The sequence below is a fragment of the Pungitius pungitius genome, chromosome 6 (assembly GCF_949316345.1).
Source record: "Pungitius pungitius chromosome 6, fPunPun2.1, whole genome shotgun sequence".
NCBI lineage: Eukaryota > Metazoa > Chordata > Actinopteri > Perciformes > Gasterosteidae > Pungitius > Pungitius pungitius.
The window spans coordinates 21,419,146-21,445,442 of record NC_084905.1 but is presented as its reverse complement, the minus strand read 5'-3'; the positions used below and the strand labels follow the sequence as shown (position 1 = coordinate 21,445,442).

The 26,297-nt window shown below is 45.3% G+C and overlaps 2 protein-coding genes across 3 annotated transcripts; both read left to right on the top strand.

Annotated features, from left to right (window-relative positions):
• Positions 1–11,896: 11,896 nt before the first annotated feature.
• LOC119196163 (zona pellucida sperm-binding protein 3-like) lies at positions 11,897–14,408 on the top strand. Its single transcript, XM_062563004.1, has 9 exons — positions 11,897–12,005; positions 12,087–12,394; positions 12,624–12,742; positions 12,845–12,948; positions 13,139–13,316; positions 13,409–13,526; positions 13,625–13,707; positions 13,867–13,955; positions 14,193–14,408. The coding sequence occupies exons 1-9, from the start codon at positions 11,897–11,899 to the stop codon at positions 14,288–14,290; spliced, it is 1,206 nt and encodes a 401-aa protein (XP_062418988.1). The 3' UTR covers positions 14,291–14,408.
• A 1,556-nt stretch (positions 14,409–15,964) lies between these two features.
• On the top strand, positions 15,965–24,598 carry cerk (ceramide kinase). 2 transcript variants are annotated; one of them, XM_037451862.2, is made up of 14 exons: positions 15,965–16,375; positions 16,878–16,916; positions 17,809–17,943; positions 18,087–18,209; positions 18,288–18,413; positions 18,494–18,560; positions 18,738–18,883; positions 19,377–19,451; positions 19,911–20,063; positions 20,192–20,297; positions 20,756–20,835; positions 21,288–21,493; positions 21,602–21,816; positions 21,916–24,598. In XM_037451862.2, exons 1-14 carry the CDS (start codon positions 16,237–16,239, stop codon positions 22,001–22,003), a joined length of 1,698 nt encoding a protein of 565 aa, XP_037307759.1. In that variant the 5' UTR covers positions 15,965–16,236; the 3' UTR covers positions 22,004–24,598. The 2 variants fall into 2 exon arrangements, with proteins under 2 accessions (XP_037307759.1, XP_037307760.1); XM_037451863.2 differs by lacking the exon at positions 16,878–16,916 and having other exon boundaries at positions 15,966–16,375.
• Positions 24,599–26,297: the final 1,699 nt, after the last annotated feature.

Here is a 26,297-nt window from a genome sequence, read left to right as displayed (position 1 = left end):
TAAATTAAATCTGTCTGTTGGACGGTTTTCATTTCACGTTTCAGTCAGAAATGAACTTCTACACAAAGTATAGGTACAGCTACTCAGGTATCTGGCTTTACGTGAAAAAGCCATAATCCAATATAAAAATTAGGTTACCATGGAAAATTCAATTCACAATGGCTATCTTTCTGTGTTTTTATTCCATTTACTTTTTTTGCAAGAACTTCAGGAAGTGTGTTGTCATCACGCGGTGAGGAATGCGGTGTGAACCCCATTAAAAAAAAAACACGGGGAGACGGGTGTTTGTTTGATGTAGACGTGTGCTTCCCCTTCAAAACTCCTCTAGATTCTCCACCGGCGTGAAGGAAGCGGAGGAAACACTTCAGTCAGCATGAAAGAAATGCTAATCCATAAAAGAATCTGCACACAATCAACCGGGGGGGGGGGGGGGACGCAGCTGGAACAATCCTCCTGAAGACTCCCTCTGTAATTCCCAGCTTTGGAGAGAGCAGGCGGCAGATGAAGGGCCCAAAACAACACACAAACACAACCACGCACACGAGGAGGTGCAGAGGGCTGGTGAGTGAGTGACAGGTGGAGAAGTGGGAACAGGTGAGCGGCGAAATGGCTGGAGAAACAAGGCGAGTGAAACCAGTCCGGGCGATCGTACCTGCAGGGGAGGCTCACGGAAGCCTGGGAGGGAAGGAAAGTCTGGGACTTGGTGAGTTAAAGCTGCATTCTGTGTAGTGGCCACCAGGGGGCGACTCTAAGCCTAAGCCCAACCCAGTCCTAATATGGTCACGTCTGTTTGCTAGTGGCAAAAAAAAACAGAAAAATATTGCGTAGTGGAGTAGAAGCACAAAGTACCTTCCCTCTACTCAGCTTAAAGTTAAACACTCGTTAGGTCGACTCTTTCTGTTCTTATCCTGTAATTAAGCGGCAGTATATTGTGTAACTGCGTGTGTGTGTGTGTGTGTGTGTGTGTGTGTGTGTGTGTGTGTGTGTGAAATACGAGCGTCAGACAGCAGCCGCCTGCACAGCAGCAGTAAAAACTTAAGTATCGGTGATTAAACACGACACATTTAATCATCGTGTGAGTTTTTGAATCATTGCAGAATGCTGATCATCATCAACACCCAGGGAACTACATTTAGTTACTTATACCAAATAAGCTCTATTCACATACCACACATACGCCACACACAAATCATACACACTCTACGCACTATTCATACACCATAAGTGCTATGCGTGTATATTTGAAAAGAAAACAATATTTCCAGAGAGAAATATGATGATTTCTGATTGTTCTTTCCCTCTTGAATCTATTTTTCTGTGTCTTTTTCTCTCATTCTCCATCGAAAAAACCACCAGAGATAAAGTCGGCCTTTAAAAAGCCTCGTTTTACTCTCCCGACCTTTTCGTTTCCCGCCTCGCGCTGGCAGAGAAACGCTCGTAAAAATGAGGTTCAACAAACCGTCCTTAAAACAAGCCGAGAGGATTCTTTCTCTGTAAAACCACCCAAACAGCGGTGTTCATAGAGAGAGAGAGAGAGAGATGGAATAAGTTTAACGTCCTCGTAAAAAAAGAAGAGGAATGAAGTGAATGAAACTGGCCTCAGGTCAGCAGTGAGCACATTTCATCCCAATTTAAAATGGGCGTCGTTGCTATGCAGAGCACAGGGATGTGAGAGCGACGCATGAATAAGAGAATATCTGAGAGACTAAACCTCCTCTCTCCCTCTCCCTCTCTCACAGGAGACCATCAGCAAAGTATGAATAAAAAATAAGATGCTTTTGGTTTGTTTTCAATCAAAATGAGGACTTGGCACACTGGGATGGATGCTTTCATATCTGCGTTATTATTATAATTATCAGTTTAACGAATATTCAGACTACAAATCTACAAAAAAGAGTTTTATTGGCAAGTAATAACATTTACATCAAGATCACTTTCATTAGAACATTTGATTCATTTCTATTCTTTTTAATGAGAAAATGTGTTTTCATCACCTCGTTCGTCACAGCTGTGAAAGGGGAATCCGCCATGTTCATTTCAGGAAGGATTCCTGCTAGAAGGTTCTTTTAGAGACGCGTTCCTCCAGAGGTCCATGCTGCTCTGCAGCCTGAAGGCCAACACGCCTGCATAAATAACTCTATTAACGTCAGTCAAGGGTTTTTAATTGGAATTTTACAGTCAGACACCAAATGTGTTTATTTTATTTTTTTATTTTAAAAAGGGTTTATTCTGTATTATTGTAATTTAATATTAAACCTTTGTGTGGTTTTAGAGTTTCATTCTAATCTAATTATGTGTTTTGAGTTTACTGCTTGTTTCTTTTTTATTCTCCAGTATGTAAAACATCTGTTGAAAGCATTTAAATGTATTTAATTCTTATGTTTCCTCGATTTTTACAAAGCGTCTTAACATTCATGAATCTGGAAAATGGGGGCGTACATTTCACCTCCCAATTGAGAGGAAGCCCCTCCCCCTTGCTCCCGGCCCCGCCCCCTGCTGCGTCCCTCCTTATAACCTAATGGTCCACATTATTCAGCCGCGTCTCTAAAGGCTCTAAAGGCTCCTCTGGATTTATGGTCCGGCTTAGAGTCAGAGGTAGAGCAGCACATTGGGAATTATTACGCTCACTTTACCGCACAGGAGGAGGATTCATTAAAGGGAACAGAGCGGTGATGCATCACCAGGCCGTCACACACACACACACACACACACACACACACACTGCGTGTTAACCACATTGTGTTCGTCCAACTAAACACTTTCAAACTGCCTTTGTGAAATATACAAGACAGGAGTGGTGCTCTGATTCATAAAACACAGCGTTATCCAATCCGATAGAAAGGATTCACCAAAGTGACAAGACTGGGCTCTGAAGGCAATTCATAAATTCACTTTTCAATAAATACCTTTTAATTCAATGATGCTGTATCCATTTTGGTTTTTTAATGCATGATAAAAATCGCGGTTATTTGTAATTGTCCCAGAAGTGAATGTGAGGAGATCAAAGAGGAGAGTCTTTAGCCTTCAGACCTTCTCTGTCATGTTGGGAACATTCAGTGAGGAATCCTCCTCCCTGAGGTAAAAAGAAAGATCAGGTCCAAAGGAAGGAAGGAGGAGAGGAGGGAAGGAAGCGAATGAGGACGTGTTTTATACGGCTGATTCTCCATCTGTTATTTTCTGACTGAATCAGATTACACACGAAATATTGAAGGAGTGAAAAATGTTTTGTTTCAGAAATAGAGTGAAGTGACTGTAATGAGCAGATATGAGGATCAGTGCACATCTGCTGCACAGGACTTAAATAGCTGCAGTCTTTAATAACCAGCATGGGACACCATTAGATTCTACTGATGTGCACCAAGAGGCTCTAAGAGCAGAAGGGAAACAACGTGACGACATTTAGGGAGGAAATGTTTAAAAAAATGAGTGTAATTATCAGACATGATGTCTAATTGTGACACATATCGTCTCCTGGAACGTCCCATCAAGTCGAGACTCCTGGAAAGAAAACATCCAGATGTTTATTTCGACTTTGTTTGCATTGGTGGTTTTCCCCCAAATTCACCAAAGTTACAATTAAATAATTTGTCCTTTACTCATTTAACACAGCATTTAAGAAAAAGTATAATACAGATTATTATGAGTGTTCATCTAAGTGGTGAAGTGGTGAAGTTTCATGCTACTCTTTCATTCTTTGACCCTCTGCACCTGTCGCGTCTTCAACATGTCGGTCATGTGACTAAACTTCTCTTTAAACGAGTCTGTTCTCTCACTTCGATGTGAACGTTACATCTTTTTATTCACAGTCTCATTTAAACATTAAATAACTGAAATAAAGTGTTTTCTTGCTGCACTTTCAAGCAGGAAAAGGACACAAAAAAAAGATATTTCACAAACAAGAGCAGCACATTGTGTTCTTCGTGTCTCTCTGTTACCGTTGGTCCTAAAAACAGTTTATAGGCCCATTACCTCCAACTACTGGACAGAGTGGAGCAGCAGACTGTGAAGTGTGCGATAAACTTAATGAGCACAAGCGAGCGTCGTTAAGCAGGAGAAAGTTTGACTGTAGTTTTTAATGGAAAAATGAACAGCGTTTTAGTTTATTGGATGGATGATGTTAAATGTAAAAATGTTACATTCTTCTGTCTCCAAGTTGACCTTAATGCAGGTTTAAGTATGTGTGAGTGTGCGTGTGTGTGTGTTTATGTGTATTTATGTGTATGTGTGTTTATGTGTGTTTATGTGCATGTGTGTGTGTGTGTGCTCAGAAATGAGCGACCAAAACGACAAAGGGAGAGAAAACAAATTGTGACAAAAAGTAATGGTCCAAACCCGGACTGTCCAATCAGAACTTGAGCCTGTTTTAACATTTTGACTTCTTCAAGCTATTAAACATGTTAGCAAGGAGTCTGAATGAGCTCAAGCATGTGACTCCAGTTTTAGGATGTATTTTAACATACGGTCAGAACAAAGGACTACAAAGCTAAAAACAACCATCAGCCTCCTTCCAGATGATCCAAGAGTTTTGCAGTTTACTTTGCTGAAGAAGGAGGAGGATTTCCTAACACATAAAGGAACACTTCCACAAACATCCACACATCTTGAGCCACGTGGTTTTACCTGAACAAGAAGGGGATGAAAAGAACCGCTGTCAGTGCGACCCGGGTCCTGAAGGAGCAGCTCGTGGCGTCTGATCCGCCTCTCGCTGAGAAACCATCACGGTGAATAATGACCCGCCCGAAGGCGCTCTCGGCCTTCGCCTTATTAGAGCGCTGATGATGACACCACCAGCGGAGAGGACAGAGAGGAGGCAGCGGGGGGGGGGGGGGGGGGGGGGGCGAGACCCAGATCCAATTACCGCCGGCGCTGAAAGCTCTCCGTGGGCGGGCCGGCGGCCGTCTCTCCGGGCGGCGGCGGTCCGGGGAGGTTTTCTGTGGTTGAAGGTCGGAGCCGGGCAGAGCTTTTCAGATCGGGGGGGTGGAGGGAGAGAAAGAAGGAGCAGCAGGTGTCGGAGGTCAGGAGCGACATCCCGGATACATCCGTGTAATCCATTTAAAAAGCACTCCAGCTGCTGTGACCTTTGACCTCCTCTCTGTGTGTGAGGAGGTCATCCTTTGAAAATAAAAAGAAATGACGTGTAAAACCCTCGTTATTAAACCTTCAATTAAAGGCACCTTCATCTTTCAAAGCCACACCGATCAATACCTTTCATACTGAATCAGTTTGCTATTTATAAACTGCTCCATGTGAAGGACTATTAGGGAGAATATTACATTACATTTAATGATTTGCTTTGGCTAGATTGGAGATTATAGGTTAGCATTTCATTACTATTAATATTTTATTTATAAAAAATGTTACATGGTCGACATCATTAGACACACATAGAATATATCAACACGCAAAAGATAACATGAGAATATTTAGATGAACTTGATATAAAAAGTGTTTCATCGCAGTCACTTCAGGTTCTCCAGCAGCTACACCACAGGAACAAGGAGGACATGTCCACAAGGAGCTTAAGTCACACTGTGTGTGCAGGGCTTTGTCTCAGTAGTAAAAGAGTAAAAAAGTAAAGCATCTGGAGCAGAAGAAACCACAAACCAGCTGTTGCAGAAAGAATCCGAGCTCCAAGAGGAGAAAGGGGTCACCAAAAAGCTCCAGAGCTGCAACCAAGCCGAAGGTCCTCAGAGGAACCAGAGGAGCCGTTCACAAAGAGGGAGAAGAAGCCTTTACTGCTTTAACGGAAGTAAGAGATCGGAAGCGGGTTGATCCACATCGGGGGATTCTGTCTTCCTGTCAGATTCAAAGAATTCAAGAATCATTACCCCCCCCCCCCCGACCCCCCCTTTGTCTAAACCTTCTTCCTTCGCAGCATTTGACCTCTGACCTCTTTATGGATCCACACATCCTCGGCTCCTCGCTCTTGCTCCGGCTGAGGACCGTTAGCTGATCAGTAAGTATCAGTTTGTCCAACTAACTGCGGGGATATTGATCGCTGATAAGCGATCGACTGTAAGAAGCTGACGGATCGACCCGCGAGTGTCAGGAGCCTCAGTGATCAATATCTGAATATTGTAACATCGCTGTTGTTGTTGTTGTTGTCGAAGCGCTGCCATTGATGATGATTGACCTGGATCCGATTCCAACTAAGCTGCTTAAGGAAGTTTTTCCGTTAATTAGCACATCCCTACTGGATATTATGAATCTGTCTTTGTTGACAGGACATGTACCACAGTCCTTCAAGGTAGCTGTAATTAAACCTCTTCTGAAGAAACCTACCCTAGCTCCAGAGGTGTTGGCTAACTACAGACCCATCTCTAATCTTCCCTTCCTCGCTAAGATCCTGGAGAAATCTGTCGCGAATCAATTATGTGACTTTCTACAAAACAATGCTTTGTTCGAGGATTTCCAGTCAGGATTTCGAATGCATCACAGCACAGAAACGGCACTGGTGAAAATTACAAATGATCTTCTACTTGCATCGGACCAAGGACTTGTATCTTTTCTTGTATTGCTGGACCTCAGTGCTGCATTTGACACCATCGATCACCGTATCCTGCTGCAGAGACTGGAACACTTGATTGGCATCAAAGGAACTGCACTCAGCTGGTTTAAATCTTATTTATCGGATCGATCCCAGTTTGTGTTTGTGAACGGTGAATCATCGAGGACCACGAATGTTGGTCACGGAGTCCCACAAGGTTCTGTGCTTGGACCGATTCTATTTACCCTGTACATGCTTCCTTTGGGCGACGTTATCAGAAAACACCGCATAAACTTCCATTGTTATGCAGACGATACTCAACTGTATCTATCGATCAAGCCAGAAGACACCAACCAACTTGTTAGACTTCAGGACTGTCTTGGAGACATCAAAACCTGGATGACCTGCAACTTCCTGATGTTAAACTCGGAAAAAACGGAAGTTATCATGATAGGCCCAGAGCGCCTTCGAAGTCAGCTGTCACGTGATACAGTCTCTATGGATGGAATTGCTCTGGTATCCAACAGCACCGTCAGAAATCTTGGAGTTCTCTTCGACCAGGATATGTCCTTCAACTCTCATATAAAGAAGACTTCAAGGACTGCCTTTTTTCATCTACGGAATATATCAAAAATCAGGAACTTCCTGTCTCAAAGTGATGCAGAAAAACTAGTTCATGCATTTGTTACTTCTAGACTGGATTACTGTAATTCTTTGTTATCAGGCTGCTCTTGTAAATCGCTTAAACCTCTCCAGCTGATTCAGAATGCTGCAGCACGTGTATTAACAAGAACTAAGAAATGGGATCATATAACTCCTGTATTAACTTCTCTGCACTGGCTTCCTGTTAAATCAAGAATAGAATTTAAGGTACTTCTCCTCACCTACAAGGCACTTGCTGGTGAGGCACCGTCTTATCTTAAAGAGCTTGTTACACCGTATTGTCCTACAAGGCATCTACGCTCCATAGATGCTGGGCTACTTGTGGTTCCTAGAGTTTTAAAAAGTAGGATGGGGGCCAGAGCCTTCAGTTATCAAGCTCCTCTTTTGTGGAACCAGCTTCCACTTTCAGTCCGGGGGGCAGACTCGGTCAGTTCATTTAAGATAAAGCTTAAAACGTTCCTCTTTGATATTGCTTATAGTTAGGGCTGGCTCAGGTTAGCCTGGACCAGCCCTTAGTTAAGCTGCTCTAGGCTTAGACTGCCGGGGGACTTCTTAGGACACACCGAGCCCCTCTTTCACTCTCACACTCTCCTCCCACAATCATCCATGTTTTATTAATGTACATCACTAATTAAGCTTCTTTCCGGGAGTTTTTTGTGCTTTCTCCCCTAGCAGGTCTCCGTGGATCATAGTTTCGTGCGGACCCCGGTTCTGACTCCTGGCTCATGGCTCTGCTGACACCTGCTGCTGCCATCATCATTACTTTAAATATGATTCATATTACTGTCATCAAAAACCAACATCTTTCTGCTCTCCCTCCCCACAGAAGCCTCTGTGGATGGTGGTTCGATCTGATGGAGGTTGTCCCTGCAGTGGTCCTGCCGTACACCTCTTCTGCTACTTGCAATTACTTGTATCATTTCAGTTAGAGAAATTGAATGTATTGTACATCTTTTACATTGTTGATTCTGTACACATGACATCCATTGCAGTCTGTCCATCCCGGGAGAGGGATCCCTCCTCTGACGTTCTCCCTAAGGTTTCTTCCCTTTTTTCCCCATTGAAGGGTTTTTTTCATATTTTGGGGAGTTTTTCCTGTGCCGATGTGAGGGTTTCGGGACAGAGGATGTTGCATGTGTACAGACTGTAAAGCCCTCTGAGGCAAATTTGTAATTTGCGATTTTGGGCCATACAAAATAAAATGAATTGAATTGAATTGATCAAATCTGCCAATATTTCTCTACGTTCTTCTCTCCCCAAGCGTCTCCTCATTAGCGTCAAACAGGGGTCCCGTTGGCAAGGTCACCGTTGCCCCGGCGACGCTTCAGAGAGGAGCGATGACCAGGCCTATCGGAGCGGCATCGGCTGCATCCGGGGATAAAGAAAGAAAAAGAATCACAAAGAGAGTGAAAAAACAACAAGCCGAAAGGGGTCCGACCGACTGTACCAGAGAATGATCATCAAACATCAAAGGGACACCAGGGACGGCGTCCCCCACGTCCCCACTCTCCCCGTCACCACTGACGTTTGATTGACAGGTGGCATTTAGACACACGTGACCCCCAACATGACTTCACATGCCAACGTGAGCACGGTCAGGCGGGCGCGGGGCCTCGGGCGAAGTCACGACCGGAGGACGAGCTGCAGGGAGATAATGAAATATTAATGAGCCGTTCGCACCGGAGCTAATCAGAAAGAAGTCTCTCGTCAGACGAGAACTGGAAACAGATGTCAGACTAATTGTCTATTTATTACATCAATTTTCACCAGAGCTACTGGGACACAAAAAGAAAACCCTTATAATATGTCTCCTTACCTTAAAAATACATCAAACATCTCAGTCAAAATGTGCATCATCCCGACTGTTAATCAGCGATTCACGAGTCGGTCCCTGAAAAAGGATCCGCGGGGCAAAAAGCAGCATAAATGTTAAAATATGCAGCGATCAGACTGCATCAGCACAACTTCATCCCAGACCAAGACGTCTAAAGTCTGGACTCCTGGACAGACCGTTTTAATAGAGAGATGATACCACGCTCATATTTGTTGAATAAGAAGCTTATTAATAATAATCATTGTTTATATTTAAATAGAACATTTTATACAGTCATGTTAAATATGTGAATGAAAAGTGGACAGAGAGGGGGCAAGGCCTGTTTAGGCTGGTTTGGACCAGTTCACACTGGGTGTAGACTTCATTAGACTGGGTGTAGGGTCATAAGACTTCGTTTTATTGAGGGTGGAGGTCTGCAGACGGCCCCGGCCCCGGCTGTCCATCACGCCTGACAGGGATGTTATTGTTTGTGAGTGACGGACGAGGAGGCGAAAATGAACCTGAAAATCCAGCCGTGGAGAAATGAAGGAGATGAAGAGCTGTCAGGCTGCATGAAGCATCGCCACCTTCATCGCTCGCCTCTCAAAGCGCTGGAACCGACACTTTTCACTTCCTGTCGCTTTGTCTCCGCTGTGGAAAGAAGCTTCTCACACAAGAAGGTTTTCTTCTGTGTATTTTAAACATCTTCATTCTTTTTTTAATTGTACGAATGATTTCAGATTTGCCAAATTTAACCTAAATGTTGAATCCTGTCGTCATGGTACCAGGTTTCCAGGTAGCAGGTTCCTTGGTACATCACATTCTCATCAGGCTGAGAACGCTCTTTTAATCAAAGGCAGATTTCTGATAGATAAGCTCTAATAGCTCACATTTTATATCAGACTAATGGGACATAATGAGCTACGCCCCCAAAGTACAGCATGTTTTATTATATAGTGTTATTATAATATATGATGTTCACCCTCATTTCATTTCATTAATCGGCTCAGTCGGCTCCTCTGTGTCTGCACTAAGGAGCTGAAATGTGTTTGGAGTCCTCTGAGGTCCGGGAGGAGTCGATGTTGGAGAGGGCTAAACATCCCGCTCTTCTTCTTCTTCTTCTTCTGACTTCCTGTCACCTTCCAGGTGACGATGATGGGAGGATTTCAGATCATTCTTGAGCATGTATTTATAAAATCTTACTTACTTGCCTTCACCCCCCCCCCTCAGGAGCTCTGACTGCAGCTCTCTATATTTGATGATTATTCCCTTGGATATTTCACTGACCCTCTCTTGAATCATTTACCCCTTCTCAGACATTTAACAATACATTTAGAAATGTTGATGTTATTTCAGTAATCTTTGTGTTTGATGGAGAATACCTTTTTAAATAAAGTCTGTTTCTGAAGTCACTAGTTGGACAGCAGAGGAGGAATGTTGTTATAGTATGTATGGTGGGGGTCAGAGGTCAAAAAGAAAGCGCGGCGCTCAGCAGATTCCCCAACAGTGCTCGCTTGTCTTCTGACGACCTTTGACCCCACCTGTCCGAGTGCCCACCGCCGCCACGTCCCCACAATGTCTTTGTTGACTAATACTTGTGTATGCGACTTTTAACCCTTTATTGTACGGTATATATACAGTATATATACATATATATACCATACAATACAGAGAGAGAGAGAGATGATTGTCGAGTTTCATCACAGCAAAGTTTAGTCTTCTAAAAACTCTCACTTCCTCATCAAGGTCGTCCCCAGAACCTGCTGCCATCATCATCATCATTAACAAACTGCTTCGTGTTCGAGAAAAGAAAACGAAAACCGCCACGTTCGCTTAAAAATATCACGACATTAAACTTAAACGACTGAAGCGTTCACACACGCACGCAGACGCACACGCAGACGCACACACAAACACTCTGGCTGTTAGCGGTTAATAAATAAAGGAAATGAGCAGAGAGAGAGCTCATTAATATCAGTGAAGGTGAGCAGCTAACGGCCCACGAGGCTGTTCACACACTCTGTTAAACCTTCTCCAATATGATACATATATATATATATATATATATATATTAAGGTTTTAGAGATTGATAGATAATCAATATTATTCATACATTTAGTTGCTCCAGATAAATTATCAATAATTTTCTTTGATAGCTTACAAAGTCTTTGTTTATAGGTGGATGTATTCATATTTTACAGATATTTGAGTATTTAATGCATTTGCATGCATTTAATTTTGGAAACTCATCAAATGAAATCAAGTATGAACTATGGATATAAATACATATAAGTACATATACACCAAAAATGTTCTACTTCTTGTCCTTCTTTTTGTCTTTCTCTTCTCATTTTTCTTCTTCGTCCCTCTTCAGACCTTCATCACCAGGAAAGCGTGTGTGTGTGTGTGTGTGTGTGTGTGTGTGTGCGCATGATTATTGTGACCTTGGCTGGACTAATTATCTCCATGAAGGACACGTGAGGGAGAGCAAATTCTTCTGCTTCTAATGATTCATAAACAATTTTAACAGGATGAACTCCATCAGGACCTTAATTACCCGACACACACACACACACACACACACACACACAGGCTTCACAATAAAATCTGCAATACAGCCGTATAAGCATTGTACTTGAGTAAAAAGGGGTGTTGACATGTTACATGTGTCATGGAGGCTGCATGCGGTCAAAGGTGCGAGGACCATGACGTGTGGAGAACGGCTCCATCAGAGTTGGCACCTTTGCAAACGGTCTGTGTGTTTTACATCAAGCTCAGGTGAGTCAGCTTATTGCAGGTGAACGAGGCCCAGCTGGGGAGCAATCAAGTCAATCAAAAGGGGGGGGGCGGGGAGAAGAGGAGCCGAAACCAACCCTACAACCCTTGATCTGCTGCACAGGCGAGTGTGTTGCAAACCAGAGGAGACTGACAGCATGACCATGTACAGCGCGATCGTGTTATGCCTTTTCTTTGGAGCCTTTTCAGCCGCACAGGACTTCAAGTGGAAGACTCACCAGGCCAATCCAAACCATCAACGTTCAGGTACATTTTTTATTTTTTCCAGAGCTCCTAAGGGATGAAGACCAACGAGTTGCACTCCTTGTAATGCCTGTCGTCTCCCAGCTCCGTTCCAGAAGACTCCGCCTCGTGAGGAACGCTTGTCCTGGAGGTTTCCAGAGAACCCGGCCGAGGAGGAGCCTCGGTTCCCGCCGGAGTTCGAGGTCAAGGTTCCGGTGGCGGCGGAAAGCATCACCGCCATCTGCGGGGAGAACTACGTCTGGGTGGAGGCCAAGAAGGACCTGCTGGGGGTGGGCGAACCGGTCCTGTCTGCAGACCTCTCGCTGGGCGGATGTCCCGCCACCGGGGACGACCCGGAGAGGCAGGTCCTGCTCTTCGAGTCCCCGCTGCACGGATGTGGCAGCCAGCTGCTGGTGAGGGGTTAATGTGAAGGGATGAATTTTACACATTAAAGGCTTTCAGTTTAGCACTGACATCGACACAGTGGATAATTTCAGTATTGAGACTTTGCTGCTTTGAGCTCTGTTTTTGGTCTCCACCATCTCCTGAAGGAGGTGTTTGTCTTCAGCAGCTAAATACCCCAAAATGTTTATTTTAACAGTCTTTCTGGTGGACCGTAATTTTAATTTTTGGGGGTTTCAGATGTCTGAGGACTCGTTCGTCTACGTCTTCACGCTGCTCTACTCTCCCAGCCCTCTGGGCTCCACTCAAATCACCCGAGCCAGAGACGCCGCAATCGACATCCAGTGTCACTACCACAGGTCACATTTTACCAGGCTGAACCAGAAAATGTCGTTTTTGGAAGGTCTATCTGGATGTTCAATCTGCCACACGTTTCTTTGCTGAGGCTGTAACCGTTTCAGGAAGCAGGACGTGAGCAGCGCGGTGTTGACTCCGACCTTGAGTCCCTTCAGTCGCTCCAGTGCCTCTGAGGATCAGCTGTACTTCTCCATCAAACTCGTGACCGGTGGGTTTCTTCAAACTGCATCAGTGCTTCCCTGGTGCAGCCTTTCTGAGATCCTACGAGACTTGCCCATCGTTTCAACCTTGTTTCTATAAATTCACTTGTACCTTTTCTACCATCAGGCTCAGTTGGTCTTTTTATTGGACGCCACAATGCTTTGGCGTTAACTCTTCGTTCCGCCCTCCCTCCTCAGATGATTGGCAGTTCTCTCGTCCAGCCGCTGAGTTCTTCTTGGGCGACATGATGAAGTTCGAGGTATCTGTCCGGCAGTTTCACCACGTCCCACTCAGAGTGACGGTGGACCGCTGCGTGGCCACGACGCTCTCGCACGTCGACACCGTCCCTCGCTACGTCTTCCTGGGAAATGGCGGGTGGGTCCACCGGAGCGGCTCCTTTTTTATAATAAAACCTGACTCGTCCTCCCAAGTGCAGTATTTTTAGGGTTTGTTGGTTTGCGGTTCAGGTGTCTGTTCGACAGTCAGCTGACCGGCTCCAGCTCTCGGTTCCTGCCGCGCTCGCAGAACGAGAAGCTGCAGTTCCAGTTGGAGGCCTTCAAATTCCAGCAGGACAGCAACGGCGTGGTGAGAAGAGATCTCCTGCCTGTTAGAATTTACCTGACCATGGCTACTAACTCTACTAAACCCCCCCCCCCCCCCCCCCCCCCTTTGTGTCTGTGCAGATCTACATCACCTGCAACGTGAGGGCCACGGTAGCTGCAGTACCTGTTGATGCCACCAACAAGGCCTGCTCCTTCTCCAACGGGTGAGACTCTACGACTCCCAGCATGCATTCTGCCTCTCCCGCTCCAGAGCAGATGTCCAGCAACTTTATTTAAATGTTATCGTAACCTAGTTCGACCCCTGCAGGGATAAAAAGGCTTTTCTTTAGTGTGACCGTAAGAGGCGGTGCTTTGTTCGACAGGTGGAGGGAGGCCAGTGGCAACCATAAAGCCTGTAGCTGCTGTGACTCAGACTGTGGAACAGGAAGCCAAGGTCATGCGACTAAGACTGGTAAGTGGACACCACAACCAGATGGACCTTTGTCAATGTATTATTGTACTGAGCAACTTTGAGGATTAGGCTAAAGTTTGAATACTTGATGCATTAGATCCTTTTTATGCCTTCTGACCTTTTAATAATGGAAAGCTTTATTTTTAAGCTGCAAACGAGACATTAATAAAATGTTTGGGGTGAACCCTCTGACTTGACTTGGTGTTTGTAACGTTAAACTGCTGTTCTTTGCTCCAGGAGCTCAGTGGGAAGAGGAGCGAGCTGTAGGACCGATCACAGTGAAGGAGAAACCTCTACGGCAACCCGACGCCCCCTTGGTGAGAGGGTGGAAATAAAGTTACTAACTAGAACACTGAAGCTGTTGATTTGGATTTAAAAACTCCTTGTTACTGAGAATAAATCAAAGCTGTTTGACACCTGAGACTCAAAGTCCCTTTTTATTGACTGGCTCAAACTTATCAGAAAGCTAATGTATTGTTTCAATGGCGCCCTGCATGGCGCGGTAATTATTTTTTGTCTCCTGTGATCCGAGTGGAGCTTAAGTCTTAATACAGCTCATGGGATCTCCGTCACATGATCCAGAGAGAAACGCTAAAACCTGCTTACTGTGCAGTTCCACCATCACCTTTCAAATGACTGAACCACAAACTCTTCATGGCCGTCAGAGCTGGTGATAAAGCTGCTGGATTCAGTTGTTTCAGCAGCTTTGCTTCATGAATTTTACTTTTATTTTACCTTCAGTAAATGTGGCCTTAATGTCTTCTTCTCTTGGTGAGAGGGTGGAAATAAAGTTACTAATGTCACACTATGGAAATACCCCAAGTAGTGCTTTCAAAATGCAACTTAAGTCTCAGCCAAATGCTTTAAAATATGAGAAATGGCTTTATATGGATCCTGTTTAGTCAACTTCAGAATTTGCTTGTGTTTACCTGCATTCGTTATAAATTATATTTTTCCAAACAAAGTCATTTCTAGACACTGAAAAAGGAATCTTGCTCAGTCTGGAGTTGAAGTGTCATCCAGAGTGATTCTCGTGTTAATAATCATGAAGACTTGAGTGGCTGTTTTACCTTCAGGCTTTTTGGACAGGTGTTTAATTTAGTTAGATTTCAAATCAATGATTTTATTTATTCATACCTTCCAGAGTCAAAAGTTTGAGTTGAACACACACACACACATGAACACACACACAGAGAGAGCAGTGAGTGAAGCTGCAGCGTCTCCTGCTGTCTCTGAAGGACATCACATCCCACAAACCTGCAGGTAGCTTTCCCGTACTGGAAAGCCCTGAAAATGTCTTTGAAAACATCAAATTGTCCAGTTGAAAGTTATTCTCACAAATGGAAAGAAAATTCAATTTAAACTTGGCTTGAAACGTTTTAATTACAAAGCTGTCACCAAAAAGTCCACATCAAAGTAATTAGGCAGAATATTAAGGCAGGAAATCGATAATGTATTAATATAAAACTTTATTTTAATGTATTTGTCTTGGATGGATGTTGGATTATCAATGATTTCCTATTTTTTAATTACAGGAGCCCTGTTCGTCCTCTCACTGGAACCGTAAGACGACGTGATGACGTAGGGGACAACACACGCCACACATCCCTGCGCGTTCAAGTGCTGTATAAAATGTTGGAATTATGAACTATTTTACGTAAACACAAAGAATCAATAAGTGAGATGGGATCGCATGTACGTTGCTTTGATACAAAAACCTATATAAAGACATAAGGTATTTTAATCTCCGTTTATATCCCCACTGAACACAGACATGTTTAAAGCATACATGTTAATATATCGAAATGAATAACTTTTTCAATAACACATTTTTTTTCAATATTATCCAAAAGAGACGTAACTCGCTTTGGATAGGTGTTTTAAAAAAGAAATACATTGTCTTTAAAATCAGACCGAAACTATCCAAACATATTTAATATTTAATCTATTGTGAGCATTTAAAAAAAATACAAAATATTTATAAAAACGGATTTCTTTTAGCAGCACATGAACGCAACACCAGGGTCCTCCTACTTCCGGAAAGAAAACCGCTATCTGTCAGAAAAAAACATCACGGCCGAATTCCGCTACTCGGACGCACTTCGTACCGCGGACGTCCCGCCGCTGTTAGCTCGTGACATTCGGTTGTTGTTGTTGTTGTTGTCTCCGACGCACACAGAGAAAAACATGAGCGGACAAAGGTAACCGACCCCCCCCCCCCCCCCTCCCCTCCCCTACAGCCTCCCCCCTCCCCGGGCAGAAGCACCGGGGACGGACGCAGATGGAGAGGCCGGGCAGGCTGCTGCTGCTGTCCGAGCTCCACGTCGGGAACGCGGCCTGCGACGTGAGCCTGAGCCGGTCCCTGCTGACCTGGAAGCGGCGCGGCTCCTCCGGCCCGGTGTACCACCCGTTCAGACCCAGTAAGACCCGCCGCACCGTCGGCCTCCTTTGAAAACACCCCGAGCGAGACGCCGAACGGACAGAGGACACTCAGAGGACAGACGCGGGACACACACGCACACGCACACATACACACGGCGGCGTGCTGAACATTACACAATGAGCCAGACGCGATACATCCGGGTTACATAACGGTAGACGCGGCGTGTGGAGGTCACCGGGGGCTTTGTTCTTCTCAAACTCCTCTATCTACACTTTTAAATTACATTTGGACATAGACTTTAATGTTTGTGCTTATATCCGCTCGAACGTTTTCTATTCTATATTTAAGTACTTGAGAGTTGTAAACAAGCAGTACTGTTAAGTATAGCTTTAAGGTACTTGTACTTGTTTCTACTACTTAATACTTCCAGGGGCCTACAAATCAGACAAGAATACACCAGTAAATTCACTTTTATAACTTCAGGTACTCTGCAGGTTCCAATCGATAAATACAAAAGGTACCTTGTGGTTCTCCTGCAGGGTTTTGTGTTCTTTGGTTCCCTTGGCGACCAGACTCAGGTAGGAGCCTCCCACAATGCACTGGGCCGCCGCCTGCAGGTGGAGCTGAGATTGTGGTGCTGCTGTTTTATTTTGTTCCTGTTGAACGTGTTTTCTGTGTTTTGACGGTTGATCTGTGAGCCCAAACTGAGGCAGTTATGTCCCACAGTGCTGAACGCCATTAAAGAAACACCTGACCACTCAAACTGCTGCCGTTACCTTTTAGTTCATTCATTCGTCTGGAATCTAAACTCACATTTTGGAATGTAACTGCTGTCTTCAGAGAAGTAGAAGTTTCAGATATCCATGAGCACGGCGTCCTCCCGCTGCTCCTGGATCTGTGTTGGTTGTTGTTTGGAATGCGTAGTTTAGTTTTTGGATTCCTGTGCTTTGTCGGTTTGATCAGATGTTCCTCCAGAGGAACCCTTAAAGATTACTCTCTCTCTCACACGGAGTCACATGACTAATGTTTCCCTCAGTTTGAACTTGTGGCGTTACAAGTAGATGAATGTTTTATGTTTTCGTTAAACATGGCACGTTGTATCCTGTTAACATTCAACATCTTGTCGTGTGAAGAAAGAGGAAGAGCCACACCCTCGACATCTGATTGGCCACATGTTCTCCGTGTGGCGGCGCGGGTTCTCTCCGGGTTCTCCGGGTTCTTCCCACGTCCCAAAAACATGCAGCTTAGGAGATCCGAAGGCCTCACATACGTTTGGATGTGGGACATCTGCTTACGCAAGGCTGGATATGTTCACTCCAGAAAGCCCAAAACGTCCCTCACACCCACTCAGTTATTAGTTATTCGTTCATTTTTCCATCACATGACACTTGTGGTTCTGATACTCCGAGAGGTGGACCCTAACGCTAACGAGCTGTGTGTGTGTGTGTGTGTGTGTGCGTGTGCGCGCAGGTGTGTCACACAGCGTGCCAGTGTCAGAGATCATCTCCGTCAGAGAGGAAGAGGAGGAGAGCCGAGGAAGAGACGATGGCAGCTGGAAAAAGATCAGAGAGAGTGAAGGGAAGGACTGCAGGCAGGCCTTCACAGGTAAACGCAGTCACACAACATGTGATCGAGCACATGGGAACACGTGAAGACACATCGAGAAACGCATTCCACAGAAATACACCTGAAAACAGACATGGAAACGTGTGTGTATGTGTGTGTGTCTGTGTGTGTGTGTGTGTCAGTGTTGTACGTCGAGAGGCGCCAGCAGCACCGCTGGCGGTGTGCCGAGGTCACCTTCACCTGTCCAGAGGGGGCGCTGCGTCAGCACTGGGTCGGCAGCATCAAAGAGCAGCTCGCCGCCATCGGTACGACGTCACGCCAGCGCACACGTGGTCTCGGGCCGGACACGCCAGTCACGTTGTTGTTTTTGTTGTTGTTTACAGCCAGCCGACCCAAACACCTGCTGGTCTACATCAACCCGTGCAGCGGGAAGCGCAAGGGGAAGCGCGTCTACGAGGAGAAGGTTGCGCCGCTGTTCGCCCAGGCCGGCGTCTCCACGCAGGTCATCGGTACGTCCCGCCTCCCCCGCTTCCTGTTCTTCGGGGCTCCCCGTGTTACGCGTCTGATGGCTGTGGGTTTGTTGTCATAGTGACGGAGCGCGCCAATTATGCGAGGGACCACCTGAGGACGGAGGCGGAGCTGAAGAAGTTTGACGGGTGAGAGTTTACTTCCTTCACTGACCAATTGATCGTTACGCCACGGGAGCGCGAACGACCCGCCAAAATAAAAGCACGGACCTGAACGCTTCTTGTCAGGCTGCTGTTTTTCCACGTTTTGTAGGGACGTTAAACATAATAAATACAAACAGCGCCTTTGCCTTTGCCCCGGCTCAGGGTCGTGTGTGTCGGGGGGGACGGCATGTTCAGTGAGATCATCCACGGGCTCATCTGGAGGACGCAGGTGGACGGCGGCGTGGATCCAGACTGTCCGGATGAAGCGCTGCTGCCCGGCTCGCTTCGCATCGGAATCATTCCCGCAGGTCAGAAACACCTAAATGCGCCTTTTATTATTTATTTGCTTGATTTTACTCTGGCGTCAAAGTGGAAGAAGTCGCTGAGGCTCGCTGAACCCTCGAGGAGGTCGTAGGGATCGTTGGGTAAATTTAGCAGCCATCACGTTGCTATGGTTACCTATAGTTCCGTGAATGTGTAACTGTGTAAAAGCCGCTACGTTATAAAACAAATGAACGAACCTGAACTCAGTTTGAGATGATGAACTGATGTTTGATGAAGAGCCGACAGCCAATCAGAGAGCAGGACTCTCTGTTACCGGGGTCTCTGTTTGTTCAGTTTGTTTGTGTCCTTTTGTGCTTCTTGTTGACGTATAAATCCTTCGGTCCACATCCGTTGTGCGGAAGCAGCTCGCCCGGTTAATTGGCGCCGATGCAACGTGCAAATATTCTAAACAGGAAATATTTGATGATCTCAAATCCACCGAAACATCGCTTTCCTTCTTTTTTTTTTTTTTTACAGGTTCAACAGACTGCATCTGCTTCGCCACCGTGGGCGCCAACGACCCCGTGACCTCCGCGCTGCACGTCATCGTGGGTCAGTCGCGCTGCGTCGCTACGCCTCGAGCGTCACACGCACGCTGTTGTTTGACATGTTGCACACGGGACTAAAGGACAAAGCAGGTCGTCCTCTGGGGACTCCAATAGTTTAATGTGCATGAATAGTAGGGATTATCCGTCGGCTTTTTTTACACATCGGATGATTTCACTTTGGGTATCTGAGATGTTTTAAAGACCAAATGAAAAATTTAACAGAGAAAATAAGTCAATTCTGCCGCACTGAAAGAAACCTAAAGAAGAAGATGCTGTTCATCTCTGAGAAAAGAACATGTGTTTGAGGAGTATTATAATACCAACCAGAAATAAAACATTAGAACATGGTTAACAATATTAACAACAACAACAACGACAACGTAAGATAAACCCATTAATAATCATAAGGTTTTCTAATAAACAACTAACAAACATGATTGATTGCTTGTGTTGATGCGCTCAGGAGACTCTCAGCCGATGGACGTGTGCTCGGTCCACCACAACAACACCTTCCTGCGCTACTCCGTCTCGCTGCTGGGTTACGGTTTCTACGGCGACGTGCTGACGGACAGCGAGAGGAAGCGATGGATGGGACCGGCCAGATACGACCTCTCGGGTCAGAACCAAAATACTGCAGTACCTGATACTTTAAAGTTTCTTCTTTGCTGGCTTCTTGTTGGTTTTGTCGCCCTCCTGTGGACCGAAGGGGCCTCCCTCCAACCCCCCTGTGACGTGTGTCTCCAGGTGTGAAGATGTTCCTGACGCATCACTACTACGAGGGAACGGTGTCCTACCTGCCGGCACGAGGCATCGAGGGAACGCCGCGGGACGCCGCCAGGTGTCGATCCGGGTGAGAAGTGTCACCTTAATGCCATCGACTCGACGTGTGACAAATACACACATACACACATACAGATATACACACATACACACATACAGATATACACACATACAGATATACACACATACAGATATACACACACCTACACACATACAGATATACACATATACACACATACACACATACAGATATACACATATACACACATACACACATACAGATATACAGATATATATACACACATACACACATACAGACATATACACACATACACACATATACACACATACAGATATACACACATACACACATACAGACAACTTCTTTGGTTCAGTACAGATTCACTCAGCCAACATTTAATCAGTTAGAACAGAATTGGCTTTAGCAGCTAAACATGTTTTGCTCTGTTAATGTTATGTGAAGGTTCATTTTTTTTATAGTTACCTTTATTTTCCTTACTTTTACAGCTGTGTGGTTTGTCAACACAACGGGCAGCAACTTTCAGAGAAAGCTGAGCGTTACGAGGTGGACGAGGCATCGGACAGCGGTGAGTCCAAAGAATCCTCATTCGGAGCTTCTAGGATTCTGGGACCCACTCAGGTTTGAGACTTCCTGTCGAACCAAGAGATTTGTACTCAAAAAGTCACTTTGACGTCACTCCCACAGACTGGAAGCAGTTTAAAATGCACCTTGCATCACATCCAAAGCTGTCTGACTAGTGGTCCCTGAATGAAACCCTGGGGGACACCAAAGGATCGTCCTCACACTCAAATTCAATACACTGAGTAGTTATAAGAGCTGTCAATCTAATCCCACGTCTCTTTTTCTTCTGATAAATCTGTACGATGTCTCATCCACCTTGTATTAAGATCTTGTCTCTCTTATTCTATTGGTATTGATTTTTTTCTTTGGTCAATTACTTGTCAATATCAACGTTTTCCACAATAAAAGCTCGAGCTATTGAAAGTCAAGTTGGGGGGGGGTGTGTATCTGTTCTAGAAAGGGACAGCGAGTGGAGGACAATCAGAGGGAAGTTCCTCGCCATAAACGCTGCCAGCATGAGCTGCGCTTGTCCCCGGAGCCCCAAAGGCCTCTCGCCCGCCGCTCACCTGGCCGACGGCACCACCGACCTCATCCTGGTCCGAAAGTGTTCCCGCTTTGACTTCCTGAGGCACCTCCTACGGCACACCAGCAAAGACGACCAGGTACTAGATCGGCCCTCTGCTTTCACGCGTGATCATCACAGGCTGAAGAGGCTGAATCCCAGGACCCCCCCCCCCCCCCCCCTCACCGTCTCGGTCTGTCCCCAACAGTTCGACCTGACCTTTGTCGAGGTCCACCGGGTGCGGCGTTTTCGCTTCACGCCGCGTCACTGCCAGAGCGACTCGGACCTGGACCTGAGGGAGAACGGCAAACACCAGATCTTCAGCCAGATCTGCCGCGACCACCCGGCCTGCGGCTGTGCCCCCGCCTACAGCAGCTGGAACTGCGACGGCGAGATCCTGACCCACACGGCCATCGACGTCAGGTACCGCCGCCCCCTGGGAGCCTCTCCCCGAACCCATGAGTGGATTTTTACTTTTTTTAAAAATCTAAACACCTCCTCATTTTGTTCCCTCTTTCCCAGAGTGCATTGCCAGTTGATCAAACTGTTTGCGCGAGGGATCGAAGAGTCAACGGTGTTTGAGGACCTCCCCAACCCTTGTGCAATATAAGCCCCGCCCCCTCGGATACTGGGTTCTCCCAGTTATGCTGTTACTACACGGAGATAAGCAGAAGGCAAGCAGGCAGGAAGTGAGATGTGGTTTCCTCAAATCGTCTTTCCCGAGCTTCAGAGGTATTCTGCAGAATCTCGCTGCTGTTTCAAGGAAATAATCCAGGACATTATTGACCTGGAGAGTGAAGCCTCCCCCTCAGATTGTATTTAGTGCTGTAGGTTGCCGGGTGTCTGACGCCTGATTTATTTTTGTTAAATTGACCTCCAGTCCTGAAGCTACGCCCTCGAGGTTAGAGTCCCGTCTCAGAAAATATCTCTGATGTGGCCTTTTCTATTTCTTTTTTCTTTTGTCTTGGTCAAGAGACGTTTTTATTCTTACATCTTCTCGTCATAGTCTGAAATTGTTAATTTCTGCATTTTTGACCTTGTCTTGATTTTGACCATCAAACATTCTCATATGAGCTCGAAACCCATTTGGACCTCAAATTTTTTTTTTATTTGAAATGATCTGGAGTGATGGGTTACATGTTTTAAGGATGCCAGACACCTGCCAGTCATTCAAACCCCCCGTGACCTCATCGCTGGAAGTGCTGCAGAGTGCAGTTATGCTCCAGATGGCGCACAAAACCAAAACGAACGTACCCTCCGCGTGACGTTAGCAAGCAGTTAGCGCGCGTTAGCGAGTGGTGCAGCATCCCGCGTTAGCATCATAGTCTGAGCACGTCGAGGCGTGACCCAGATGCTCTGCACACAACTTCCATATTCTTTACTAATATATGATGTAGCCGCCTTGCATTTCCTCCACTAACCCTCTAGATGGTGAGGACGGTTGAGGACGTGATGCCTGAACATATTCCTGCTTTCAAGCGGATGAACCCTCTAGATTTGAATGGCTTATTAAATGTTGGCCATTTTTTGCTTCACTAGAAGCAGCAAGTATTATGTATCTGCCCCCCCCCCCCCCCCCCCCCAAACTCCTTGACCTCCATTTGGCCGGTCAGGAGAGCATCTGCACTGGGCTGCAGATGCTGTTCCTTTTGTTGGTTTGTTAACGGGCAATCACGTTTTCTCTCCGCGGGCGTGGAGCTGGTCTCCACCCGACGGAGGGGGAACCCGGTAGCAGCTCCCGGTGCTGGTGAACAACCCCGATGCGAAGCAGTAGCTCGGCCTGCGGGACCCCCGCCGGACCCCCGCCGGTCCACAATCAGCAAAGTAACCGCAAAAACCGCACTCATTCGCCGAGGGTGTGTCTCTAATCGCTGTGTCGAGACAAAGTCTCAAACCTGCAAACAATCATGTTAATCGTGTGAACGCGAGGTCGACTGTGATGGTTAGTTGGGAGAGGAGGATAATTATTTATTTACATTTAGCAGTATGTCATTATGATTTAATGTGCTTTTAGTATATAGATTTAGGTTTAGTTTAGTTAGTTGGAGCTGGAGAGGCACCTAACCTGCTAACGCTAGTCCGCTACAAGTGCGTATCTAGCTGTGTCGCTGAGAGCTAGCTGCCGCGCTAGCTGCCGAGCTAGCTGCCGCGCTAGCTGCCAAGCTAGCTGCCACGCTAGCTGCCAAGCTAGCTGGCCGGCTACCAGCTAATGCCGCATTCAGACAGACCCTTAAAAAAAGGCTCAGTCGCACCCAAAAAAAAGGTGTTCATAAGACTTAATGCTTCACAAGAAGCTTGGTGATGTAGCGCCGCTATCTGGTGAGCTAACAGAAGACACACTAAAGACATGCGGCCGTAGCAGCTTGCTTTTGGTCGACTGAGGGAGTTTGCGTCAAGGTTCACGTTCATTGAACTTGTTGCTGCAATTCCTCTGGAACTAATCGACTAATTTGACTGCGTTTATTAATGCTGATTTTTCATCATTTCAACTGAATTTGAAGCCAAGTCTTGTTTTTATTCAGTAAAACACCACAACAATATCTTGCCTTGGGGAGAATGACTTACTGCTGACGTGCGCTCTACTAGTTGGCCATTGATAAGCTAGCTATGCTAACAATAGCACACAGTCATGCTGCTCCTCACATTAACACATTAGAAAACCCCAGTTCAACACTGTGGAGACGTTTGAATGTCTACTTGCAAATTAAATTCTCTCCAGTTAATCCACTGATTGTGTAGATATTAATAGATTTTGTCATTACATTTTGCGGTGGTATGATTGTACATCCTTAACATGTGTAATAGCCTTAAACAAGTAGTTTAAAGATTTAACCAAATCATCTCTGATTGCATCAGGTATTTTACTAACAGCATGTAGAACTCATAGAATGAAGGGTTATTTTTCCGAATAATAAATCCTTTAAGTAATTTAACTTTCGTCTTAACATATGAAAAGTCATTAAAATGTGCATCCTAAGTTCTTAAAGTCCAAATTGTTTTTACAAAAGTTTGACTCCGTGAAGCATTCATTTCTCCCAGTTTAAGTCTCACTAACTGACAGGTGTTATATTTATTTTCGAGGCCGGTTCAATCCGTGGAGCTCTAGTTTGATCCAATGTGTCGGTCGACCTTTAAGATGTAAACTGATCTTTTCCTTCTTCTGTAGCTGTTTCAATTATCAAGAATAAAAATAAGAAAAATACAATTCCACCGCCTGTTGATTTATTGTGAACATCTGGCCACTGAAGGGATTTGAACCCTGACCCCGGACCATCAGGCGGATCTTTCCTGCGATCGTTTGTATTTTTTGGTATAAACTATTTGACTTTCTTTCTGTGGCGTCATGCCGCTGACTCCTCCCCTCTTCACCGGTAGATCAACAGAAGACTCTTCCACATCACCCCCCGATCGTCTCACAAAGGCCTTTTTTTACAATGTGCTATAATAAGAATTGATTTTTCCCAACGACCCATATTAGGACATTTCCTTTTTTTTGAAGAAATTGTAATAGGATTTTCTTTACTTTAAAAGTAAGCTAACGAGGGAGATGTTGATTCGAACCCTCCTTCAGAACGTCATAATGCGCAAGGTGAAATTATTCTGTAACTGGTCCTTTAAAAAGAGAGAAATAGGCTTGTGGACATGATTTGGAGATCTTTGATTGGTCAAATTTACATTTTACATTTACATTCAAACATGTAGAATGAGATTCCCTCTCGTGTGGTTCTTTGACCCCACAAACACTTTATAAGGCTGAAGGCTTTTGGAGCTAAAATTAGAGTTTAACTTTAAATCTCCTGCTGCTGCTGTTCTAAACTCACTATAATGTGCAATCATCATTGTCTTCACACCGATATGTTGAAGGAGAAACTTCATAGTGTTTTAAGCAGAATATAATTAATAAGTAGAGGTTATTTAAAAGTGAAAAGCGTAAAAATGTGACTCATAATTGACATTTTTGGTGAGCAGAGCAAACAGAAGCACAGAGCTAATGAATCGTGTGGCGTGGGATCGATGCCCCGCGTCGGCCTGAGGGAGATGTGAACAAACAGCGGGCCGCTCTCACAGGTGATTAGAACTCATTAAGGAAGTCGGACCCAATAATCTCATTAAGATTTCAGGAAGCGCAAAACAACCGGAAAATCTGGTTGCCCTAACACGCGTGTTGACACGGTAAATAAGCAGACCCATAAAGTGGTGGGGTCGATACCCGAGGGGGTTCAAAAGGAGGCGGCTTGGAGCCCAGCAGGCAGTCCGCAGGTCTGATCCGTCCAGGTGAGTCACCACACGATCTGATGTTTCTTTCAATCGCATTATTTTAAGTTTCATTTTTTAAACTCGCTAAATCATGTTTTTATTCAAGTTTGTGCTTTTTCAGTTTTTCGTTTTTCACCTTAAAGCCACTTTGAAGCCCGGGGAGATCAGACCTGAATCTTTTTAACTTTAAGTTGCACAAAGCTGATATTAACTAAACATTTTTTTTGTAAAAAATACTTTTATTCCTGGATGAAAATCAATCAATTTGAGCCCCTCCATTCTGCTGAAATGTTCTCGCAAGGTTAACCTTTGAGGATCCATTTCATAAACTAAGAAGCACCATTATTTCCATGTGATGTAACAGTCTTCCGTCTCTCAGGGTGTTTTCCACATTGTTTAAAAAGCCGTCCGTGAACTCGATAATTAAATCACATCTCGTTCAATGCTGCAGACAGAAGAACCGAACCAGAGGATCCATCTGAACCTTCTCCTCCGGCCTCATGATGCCATCGGTTAGTGTGACTCAGCTCTTCCTGCTGTCGGCCCTCCTGCACATCAGCACATCCCTGCCTGTCAGGTAGTCTCACCTGTCCACCAAAGACAATAAATATGATATCATTATGTTTATATATCAGTCGCTCGTGAGC